Source organism: Melanotaenia boesemani, chromosome 2 (assembly GCF_017639745.1).
Source record: "Melanotaenia boesemani isolate fMelBoe1 chromosome 2, fMelBoe1.pri, whole genome shotgun sequence".
Lineage (NCBI taxonomy): Eukaryota > Metazoa > Chordata > Actinopteri > Atheriniformes > Melanotaeniidae > Melanotaenia > Melanotaenia boesemani.
In genome coordinates, this window is record NC_055683.1 from 25,684,483 (window position 1) to 25,695,479 (window position 10,997).

A 10,997-nucleotide genomic window follows, 5' to 3' on the forward strand; every position below is an offset into this window, starting at 1 on the left:
TATCTATCTATCTATCTATCTATCATCTATCTATCTATCATTACTGTACAATATTCCTCTATGATTACATTTACTTTCTCTGTTATGACATCTTTTTAGTGAAATTATACTAATATGTACTTAGAGGAAAATGAATCAAATACTTAACATTGTGTGTGGTCTCATTTCTCTAATTATATTTGATTTTGGTTAAATGCACCATCTAATTTCTTGTCCCTTACCATTCACTTGTGTTTTTACTGAGAAAGTGGTTGAGATGGGTTGGAGTTTCTATGGAAACAGTGCATCAAGTTGAGGATGTCACAGCCCTTGCCCTGACTGAGGTCACTCTGTTACAAGATAATTTGATCACACTTCACCTCTAGTGTTAACTAGAGCAAGAGTTACATGGCCCCAAGGAGCAGAGGAAAGTGAAATAAAGATGCTGATTTTATTCACCACCATACATGTAAATGTACATTTATGCAAGAAAAATGCAATGGAGAACTGGGAATTGCATACTGTAGAAAGCAAAAATATGTTCTCATGTTCTTTTAAGATGCAACATTTTGTAAGAATTAAATTAAATAAAAAATTGGGAAACATTAAAACACTTTAAAACATACTGAAGTATTTGAGGGATTCTACAAATGGTGAACTCTTGGTCTTATTTGTGATGATGAGATTGAGTGAGCAACTGGTGTGCAGATCAAGAGAGTCTGAAAAGAACAAATGATTACTGGTGATGTACTCTTCTTCTTTATGATTGCATCAAAAGACTAGCAATCAAGATGAAACTATTCAGATTAGAGATAAATCTATCTATTCTAAATGGGGATGCAACACAAAGGGCTCAATCCTCAATTCCTCAAAGGCAGCTGATTCCCTAACCTAACCAACCTGTTGTTTTATTTCTTCGTATCTTTGCTTAGTTTGTAATTATTTTCAGTTTATAACATTTGGTAATACAGAATGTTCAGGTGAAACAAAGTAAATAGATTTCAGCCATGAATGTGAGACGGGACTATGATCGAAACATTGTACTTTTGCATGTCAAAATATTCTCCTTTGATCGGTAACGGTGAGTTTGCACCTGTCTCTTTAAATGATGTACCTTTAAATGATAGTTTTTAGTCCAACTACATTTCCCACAGTGCACTTGTAGAAGAACTCTCTATGGACCTTCGTCGTAATCAGGTCAACCAATCATATACATTTACAGGCGAGCGCGTACTTCGAAATGGTTTTACGTTCTCCAATAAGGTTCTGACATTGTGCAGTTTGTACACTTTGACCAACCACTGTTAACGTTGTTCAGATTGTCCAATCAAAAGTTCGCGTTCTGTTACATGGGCGTCATCACTCTTCACCAATCAAATTGAATGCAGAGTTTAAACGTTAAGCGCGGGCGGTCCTAGAGTATTTTTGGGGCGGGTCTAAGTAAGGACGCATGCTTGAATTTGAATTCAGGCAAGAACTTGCAACTTGTACAGATATTAGTCAGCTACTACAACAGAACAGATACTGTTATACTGTATATTTGATTCTTTCGTAATTGTTTCTGCAATTGTACATGTGTGTAATATTAGCATTTAGGAAGTGACGTTTAAATAGCTGCACAGTGTTGAATCTACAAGCCTCGTTGCACAAGGACAGATCACTAATAGCAATGAAAGCGGGCGGTAAGTAACTTTTCCTCACTTTTTGACGGGACTTATTCTTACCAGTCAGATAATGGATGATTTGATCTAAAAACAAGTGTGTGAGAACTTGTATTTGATCATATACAGACTTTCGGCTGGTAACTAGCAACTAGTCAGCTCATACGTTAACTGATGCGATGGGTTCCTACTGAGAGTTACAGTGGCATTAAGTGAAATCGACAATTTAATGTAGTTAAAACATCCCCCCTCTTAGAGTTGGAACGCTATAGTTTGCAGTATATAAACTCAAATCGTACTGCAAATCCACTCAAACTTAATATATACTTAACGCTGGTTTTATTTAAGCCAAAGGAGGGAAATTTGGGCGCTCACCAGAATGCACCCATTTGGATGTACTCATTACACTGTAGAGAAGTGCTCTAAATGCAGCTATTTTTCCTATGCATGTTTAATTTAATACAAATGGTCTTCTTACTATTATTGTTTTTATACGAATTCACATTCAATCATATGCTTTTAGCAGACCACCCTGGTGTGGCATACGTTAGTTTTTGTTAAATGTTCTCCTTTACATACTTACTTACTTTAGCAGACATATCAATACTTCTCTAAAAGTATCCTGTTACAATTCGCATTGTTCTATTAAGGTTATTGCTTCATCAGGAGTATTAAGAGTACTTGTTGCAGAAAGATGGCCCCTAGTGATTATTGTTTAGATTAATATCACTCATTGATTTCACTTTTTGGGTTTAAGTGGAGCTCATTTCGAACTATTTTGTATTCAAAAACTTAGGGAGTGTTTTATAGTTGTGGATTAATCTGCTAATTATTATGATTTTTAATCCATAATTGATTCTGGTTTATTGTTTGTGCCAACCTGAGTAGTTTGACTAAATATTTAATTTATGACAACAGACTACTAATTAAAGCTGTCTGATGTCAAATGTACCAAGGTGAAATGAAAATTACATGAAAAATACTTTCTTTATCCCAGAGGGAAATTTCAATGCTGTAGTAGGGTTAAAAAATAATAAAAACAATCATTCTTTGTTGTTTCTTCACTTTGTTGTGTAGAGGATGTGAGGAATATTCCATTATTTTCAGCAGCTTGCACAAAAAGTGAACTGCTTCCCTCTAAGATGTAGTAGCGTAGATTTAGTGTCATGAAAAAATAGAAATGAGAAAGCTAATGTAGCTCAAATTCATAGTTTTGTTTTTACATCCCAAAACATTTTATTTTGAGTGTAAATCCATAACCTGCTAGCATACTAACCTAACGAGCTACGGCCTACTTTAAATGAATAGCAAATATTTGTTCCACACTAATGTGAGAATTAGCTTGCCAGCTTTGCACTTAGATGTCAAGTGATTTGGTGACTTTAGCGTATTTGAATGTTTGCTGGACTTTAAAGGAAGTCTGCTTAAGAATACAAAACTGCTTGTTAAAAATAATGAGATAAGTAACATTGATTTTTTTATTTTCTTTCAGTTGTCCACTGCCGTTGTTCAAAATGCTACTCGGTTCCAGTACGGAAGCGGGTTCGTAAACGATCCCCACCCCTAACCTTGCTGTCTTTACCTGAGGAGATTGTTCTCTGTGTTCTTCAGTGTCTCTCTGCAGAGGACCTCCTGTCTGTCAGAGTGGTGCGTAAACAAACAAACGCTACTACACAGCATGCATGTGCTGTAGTATCCACAGATATGATGTGGCTTATCATCTTGTTAATTCTTCTTTTTTTCTCTCTCTCTCTTTTTTTATATACACTCCTGCTCCAGGTTAATTCCCAGCTGCGTGACATTGTTGACAACCACTCCAGTATTTGGGCCAGGGTCAGTTTCAGAGACAAGTGGCCATCCCCCAACACCTTATGGCTGTTTGAAAGGTACAGTTCCTAGAAATTCCTGCTGTTAAACAGAGGGGAACAATGTTTGCCATGATGGATTTTTAGTTTAAATTTCTCTTCATTTCAGAGCTGCTGAGAAAGGAAACTTTGAGGCTGCTGTGAAGCTTGGGATTGCTTACTTGTACAATGAAGGGCGTAAGTTAAATGATTTTTTTTTCTTCTGTTTTTGGTAAAGAGTTAGCACTGTCAATTTCTGTTTAAAAGACCATGATGGATAAATTTGTGTCAAATAGGATACAAAAACTCTATTGATGAAATGATTACAGCTTTCCACAAGTGTCTTCTTTTTTGCCTCCAGCATTGTTAAGTGATGAGGGGCGGGCAGACGTGTGTGGTCGAAAGGCATCCCACTTCTTCAGCCTGGCAGAGAGCCTGCGCTCTCCTAAAGCAGATCCCTTCACTTGGGTGTTCATCCGTCCGCCATGGTCGCCCACTGGCAGCTGCTGTAAGGCTGTGGTGTTTGATCGCCTCAAGGCTGAGTGTGATACCAACATGGTAGGTTCAACTGTTCAGAGGGAATAAGTTTGTCATTGGCCATGAGAATGATCAACATAGATTGTTTAGCTAAATTAATCAGGTTCAAGACATTTGCAGCTCCATTTGTCAAATGGAAAACGTTTAGCTGTGTTGATGGTTTTGAGAAAAAGTAGTAATGTAAAGTATCAAATGTTCTGATTGTTTGAACAATACATATGTTTTTTTTCTCTGCAGGAAAAGAGGGGCCCTTTGTTGCACTGTTTGGCCAGAGTTTTGCTGCTGTTCGATGTGAGTGAGAGTGGGGCTCAAACTAATGATCTGGGTGTGGTTTGCCCAGTTTCTGTTAGCTCCTCATAAAAAATGTAAATCTATGTGCTGGTCTTGCAGGGGGTTGTTTGACTGGTTTTTAGCAACATGGAGAGGGAATAATAAATATTTTTCCCCTGTTGTTGTCTTTGTCCCAGTCAGTGCTTCTTACCCACATCCTCAATGTGTTGTATTGTTTAACTGCATGACACACGAGGAGTCTTCACAAATTTGGCAGGCTCTTTTATGACAGCCTTCTCAGAAATATCATTATGAGATGTTAAAATGTCTCATGAACATCTGGAACTGTGTTTTCTTTTTTTTTCCAGGAGGATGAAAGACGTTCTGATGCCATAACCATGCTAAAAGACTCATCACGGGCCGGCTGTCTACAGAGCTCATACCTGTTGTGGCAGCACAGTCGTAAAGCAGCGGTAAGTTTGATTTTGACCACAGGCACATTTAACATCTAAGTGTGCATTGAAATAAACCAACTAAATAAAGAAATGTTAATAAAATGGAAAAGGAAACTCTTGCAAATATATCAAGTGACACATTAGGCCAAATGTGAGTTGTGCTTGATATTTGCATTTGAATTTTAGATGGCCGATCCAGGAAGGTACCTCCAATGTGTGCGAACTCTCAGGGACTATGCTAGCAAAGGATGCTGGGAAGCGCAGGTGTGTGATTTACTAATTGACTTAATCTGCTAAATGTTTTTTTTTTGTGTGTGTGTGTGTCTTGCGACTGCTTTCTTTTTCCGTCTGGAGCTTTTTACTTCTCTTAGTCCTCGCCTATAAATCAACATCAACCAAAAAACAAAGCAGTGAAGCTTTTTGTCTTTTGACAGCATTTCTTCTGCCTTTTTTTTCTTTTTTTCATGAAGATGTTGAAGCCCTATCATGCTGTGTCAAAAGGGCTTGACAACTGTTGACTTGCTGTTTTCTTTCTTTGCTCACTCCAATGAGTCACAATAACATGACTCATCTGAATCTCCAGCACTTCGTTTAAGCAGTAAACTATTGCACTATTCAGTCATATTGTTTTCTTTTATGGCAGCACAGCTCAAAAAGCTGTCAAGCTCTGTTGAGCCATTCTGACTCCTATTTGAATCTTGATCTTCTTTTCCTAGTTGTCTCTGGCCAAAGTGTGCAGCAGAGGGAATCCGCTAGGTCTGGAGTCCAAGGCGTGTGCAGACTTAGTAGCCCAGCTCTTCACTCCTTCCAATCTGGCATCACAATGCTGCACTCAGGGCATCCTCAGACAAGGCATCAAAGACACAATGAGGTACAGGGAAATAGGAACCTCCACCATTAAATGATTCCAGTCCGTTGGTGAATAATGATATCTAGGCAATCAAGTGCTTCTGTTAGTCATTGTGATGACTCACTGTGTTTAGACCATCTTGGCTTTCCTTAATGACATTACCGATGAGCAGATGATAGAGAACACCAGCTTGTCCTCTGCCTCCGAATAATATCAGACTTCAAAATGTGATTCGATTATCACAAATGAGTTTTAAGATTTAATTTTAATATAACCCCCCCCCCATTTAAAATTTTTCATTTGTGTTTATTCTATGCTTGATTATACTCACACATGTAATTTTCCATTTTACAAGGTACATCCTTGTTGACTGGCTTGTGGAGGTGACCACTATGAAGGACTTCTCCAGCTTGACGTTACATGTGACAGTAGGCTGCGTGGACCGCTACTTGACTCTGCGCTCTGTCCCCAAGGCTCGCCTTCAGTTGTTAGGAATTGCCTGCATGGTGGTTTGCACACGGTAAGAATGGCCACACACCAAAATCCTCTGTGATCTCTGTATTCTTCATAGCCTTGTTTGTCCTATAGCCACGTGTTGTAGTATAATTTTCCTTTTTAGAAACAATTCTCTTCAAGTAATGGTAATTTTTTAGACCATTTATCTAAGCTGATAATGCCATGGTGGGTTTCTTTTCAGCTATATCAGTAAGGAAATCTTGACTATACGCGAGGCTGTTTGGCTCACAGACAACACCTACAAGTATGAGGACTTGGTCCGAATGATGGGAGAGGTTGTGTCTGTGCTGGAGGGAAAGATCAGGGTAAGGACAGTAACTATCCACATGAAACACAGACTAAGTGCAACTTGAGGCTCTTGTCTAATGTAAAGAGTTCTTTTACTATTCACTTTTCTTCAGAGCCCCACACTGCTGGACTACGGGGAGGTACTACTCTTTCTGCTCCCTCTGGAGAGGCGAACCACTCACCTGTTCAGCTATATCTGTGAGCTGTCACTGCTCTACTCGGCTCTCACCACACCCCCTCCTGCCAAACTGGCCTGTGCTGCACTACTCCTTACACGGGCACTACATCACTATGGTAACACCACACACACGCACACACAGCATCTGCAACACAACACCGTTTTAACTCATGCCAATAATCTTTTCAAAACAAAGTGAATTTACAGTTTTAGTCTGGTGAAAAGTTTATGTTAATCTTGACTTATGTTTGGGTTCTGCAGGTCCCATCTGGCCCACCCTATTAGTTGACTACACAGGATTTTCCAAGCAAGACCTCATCCCTCTGTCTGTGCTGCTCTATGTCAAGTGGTAAGTCACTGAGGGTGTGTTCTTAAATGGGATTGATAAATTAAATTCTCTCACACCCTTCTTCTTGCAAGACCACCTAGTCTGTCATGTATTCAGACTGAGTGCACCGAGCAGTAAAACCTGTAACAGCCATAATGAGCTCACCTTATTACTTTTGGCTGTATTTTGAAGATCTACTGTGTCACTAGTTGTTTACTTATATGAAGCAGCTGTTTCTACTGCTCAAATGTTGCCTCTAGGGGTAGCCAACGTTGGTCCTTAAGAGCCACAATCCTGCAGGTTTTCCAAATTTCCCTGCTCCAGCACACCTGACTCAAATTAAATGGATCCAACAGCCTATAAGGATCTGCACAATGACTCATTAGTGTAAGTCAGGTGTGTTGAAGCAGGGAAATTTGGAAAACCCGCAGGATTGTGGCTCTCGAGGACCGACGTTGGCCACGCCTGCTCTAGCCATTGATCACTCTGTTCACACACGAATCATTTGACACCGTTGCTATATAAAGTTATTCCCCCTTTTTAAGTTATAGTCTATTTGTTTCACAGTAAATATTATAACTAAACAGGTTGTAAGTAGAAGTCACATATGCTCACATACTTATGTGTTGAACATTGAGTAGTATCTGCTTGCAGCTTCTGTTATCATGTCAAGAGTTTCAAGAGCTTGGCATCAAGGGCATACTGACCTTTGGCCAATAATGACACCAGCTTTGTGTGATTACTCAGAATATCTACTGTAGACACAACATATTACAAGAAACCAGACTTGATTTGTGTTGTATTGATGATTGGGTCATTCATTCAGCTGTTTTAGAGCACGACAGCCGGCCAAAACCCGCAATCTGAAATTAGAAGCATAGAGTAAATTTGCAATATTTATGAAGCCAGAGAACATGGCTCTGAAAATAATCTGCTAGTCTGATTTGTTTCTGCACCGTGACTCACACATGACCACTGCATCACCGTTCTTTCCTCCTCAGAAAAGATAACAGGAATTGATTGGTGATGTGTCTGGCTGTTTTCAGCATGCACACATTGATTAAACATAAAACGTTAAAAACATCTGGTTACCAAGAAAATGGAGGGCCATTAAGGGTTTTAAAGCAAACAAGAAGGGCAGAGAGCTGCAGAGTCATAAAGAAGCCTTACTTGATGTGGGAGTGGTTGAGTTAATAACTATTAGTGAGTCGTCACAGAAACGTGCTGCAGAGTGAGTCATTTTAATAGGTGAAGATTATATTGACCAGTTGCAATTCTCAAATGGACCTGTAGCAAGATTTTTCCTCTAGTTGATTTATAGTGATACAGTAAGCACAGAGAATCCAACTCGGTCTCCTTTTTTATTTATTTTTTTTCTTCTTTTCTCTATTTCTTCCTCAGTTTCAGTCAAGATGTTCCCAAAGATTACAGGCACGTCTCTCTTACTGGTGTTAAGCAAAGATTTGAGGATGAGGCCTATCAGCAAATCAGCAAAGAAAAGGTACTTATTTCTTTTCTTTTTTCTTCACAGAATATAAAAGGTTGAAATTTGACATTTTGGTTTCACAACATGCCCTGTGTCTTTTTGTTCTCTTCTTCCTGAATTGTACTGATCATGAATATATATTTGAAAAAAAAAATCATCTCTTTTGCAAGGTGATGGATTTTAAAGAGCTCTGTCAGATCTTGGAGATTCCAGAAGTTGAGCCTCAGATGGAGCCCCCCAGTCCCACTGGTGGTCAGGCAGCAGACATCCACACCTTTCTAGCATCTCCATCAAGCACCAACAAGAGGTAAGCCAGCTACTAACATACAGCTCCCCCAATATAAGTGCAGGTTGATATTAAGCTGCTATAAAATATTTATAAACACAATCTGTTTGAATCATCAAATTTTTCCCATTTTTCTAAAACATAGTACTTGACTTACAAGATTATTTCTTCTGTTTACCATAGCTCCCTTCTTTGCAAAATATGCCACCTAAAACCTGCGTTTTAGGTTACCAACGGAGTATGATTTTGAGTTACGAGACTGAACTAAGTGACAGACCATTGCCCCTGCCTGTTTTTTCTTGCTCATTTATCAGCTCTCAGCGTCCCCTGTATGCTGTGACTTGTGGACTTGTGAGGCGCCTCGTCCAGAAGGTGTTTTTCTTTGTGCCATCTGTAAAAAGCTCCTGTGACTCATTGTAACCCTCCGCTTGTCTGCTTACTCTCAAGGAGACGTGATGACAGCATTCAGGCCCACAGAGGCAGCTTTGTAGCCACACCTACAGCAGAGCTGTCCAATCAGGAGGAGATGCTGCTGGGAGACATCCTGGACTGGAGTCTGGACTCCTCCTGCTCTGGTTATGAGGGAGACCACGAAGAAGAGGGCGAGGGGGAGAAAGACTGTGATTGTGAGTATGGAGAAGATAATGGAAAGTGGCTGGGCACATTTACTCCAGCAGGATTTTTTTTCTGGTTTAAAGCTTAATGCATATAAATTGACTAATCTACATGCAGAGGAGAAAAATAATGCATGAGCCTTTCCTTTTACTGGGAGATATTACTTGAAATGACTCATCAGCTGAATTCTTCATCTTAATGGACCATCATATAAAAACGGTTTTGATTTGTTATTTGTATTATTTTAACCTTTTCACCTCTTCTCCTTCAATAGCTTCTATGATCTCCATCACACTGCAGCCACTTACTGAAGCAGAAAAAAGACTTCAGCACTGTCGAGCTTTGTCTAGCGATGAAGACAGCTTTTGTGAAGCAGAAGGTGAAACAAAGCAGGATCGCCAAAGACAAGAAGCCTCCTTATCCAGAGACCTTCAAAGTTCAGGATACTCATCCGTCCAGAGTGTCAGTCCATCATCTACATGCTCCTCCTCCTCCTTCATGCCTTGCACATTCAAGACCTTTACCAGCTCCCTGGGTGGAGCTTCTGTTAATGCCCAGCCAGGCTTCCGCCTATTAGTGCCCATGCAGAGGCCCCGGGGCACCTCCACCAAACAAGTGAAGAGGAAGAATGTAGCTGCTCATAGTGGAGGTGAGGTTGAAAGAGAAGAAGAGGATCTGGAAGAAGAGTATTCTTCCAACGCAGGGTTTCTGAGTCTGTAGACAATGGGTCTTTGACCTCAAGCTGTTCATAGAGAAGACCTCCAGCACTTTTAATTTGTTCTCGATGTTCGGGTGTCTCCTCCTGAGACTCCACTCTGGTTAGTCAACTGCTGGGAGATCAAAAGACTGAGCTTTGAGACAAGGAGGGAAAAACAAACAAGCTTAAAAATGAATTACCAAGAAACTTGCCTCTCTGCCACGTTACATTTCATTTACATGTTTACATGCATGGAGCAATAAAAATACCTCCCATTAAACAAAGACAGTCAGCTTAGAAACCACTGGAACATAACTTGACTTTCCTCAGGAGCCATTTCACTTGTTTAACAGCCTCCTACAGAAACCTATCTCATATTAGATAGTTATAAATGAAACAAATCTTGTACATTTTTTATTTTTTTTAGAGGGAAAACTGTCTGTTGTTATTGAAAAACATAGCTGTCATATTTTTGTCTGTTTTCGTTTATCATAGTGTCTGAAATGCACTGCTGGTACAAGAATCAATCTTGTATATGGTGAATTTTATCAAAAGATGATTACTGTCATCTAGCTAATGAAACATCTGCATTCGAAGCCTAAAAATATTTTTTGGAATTCTTCCAGCTTAGTTTTGTTCTTCATCACATGCTTGCGAAAGGTACTGTGGTCTGATCTGTGCTTTCAGGGGCATCTGCGTGAAAAGAAAAGGATGTGAAATGAGTCATTTAGTTGTCTGCATCCACTACAATCTAGCTATACACCAGATGTGCAGCTGATTAATGCTTATGATGACCTGTGGCACACTAATCCCATCAGAGACCCCACATAGATGGTAACTTAATCACTAAGGTGCACTGATAATGGAACAAAGAATCAGGAATCACCAGCTGAATGAGGTTCATACTAAACTGCTGGTGCATAGTCATAAATATACAGCTTGAATGTATTGAACCCAATACAACCTGAAACTCTAACATGCTGATAAGTTTTACTTTTCCTCCCATC

The 10,997-nt window shown here is 39.6% G+C and overlaps 1 protein-coding gene across 1 annotated transcript; it reads left to right on the plus strand.

Moving 5' to 3' along the window:
- Positions 1-1,395: 1,395 nt before the first annotated feature.
- Positions 1,396-10,398, plus strand: ccnf (cyclin F). The gene is made up of 17 exons (XM_041995776.1): positions 1,396-1,661; positions 3,133-3,287; positions 3,420-3,526; positions 3,615-3,682; positions 3,846-4,042; positions 4,259-4,312; positions 4,660-4,764; positions 4,933-5,010; positions 5,463-5,617; positions 5,952-6,116; positions 6,294-6,417; positions 6,514-6,694; positions 6,840-6,927; positions 8,308-8,407; positions 8,563-8,699; positions 9,126-9,304; positions 9,568-10,398. The coding sequence occupies exons 1-17, from the start codon at positions 1,649-1,651 to the stop codon at positions 10,011-10,013; spliced, it is 2,352 nt and encodes a 783-aa protein (XP_041851710.1). The 5' UTR covers positions 1,396-1,648; the 3' UTR covers positions 10,014-10,398.
- The last annotated feature ends 599 nt before the right edge of the window (positions 10,399-10,997 follow it).

Coding starts and splice junctions, on each gene's coding strand:
- ccnf (XM_041995776.1), top strand. Junction 6,928..8,307: donor GTGCTGCTCTATGTCAAGTG/GTAAGTCACTGA, acceptor TTTCTTCCTCAG/TTTCAGTCAAGATGTTCCCA. Junction 9,305..9,567: donor GGGGGAGAAAGACTGTGATT/GTGAGTATGGAG, acceptor CTCCTTCAATAG/CTTCTATGATCTCCATCACA.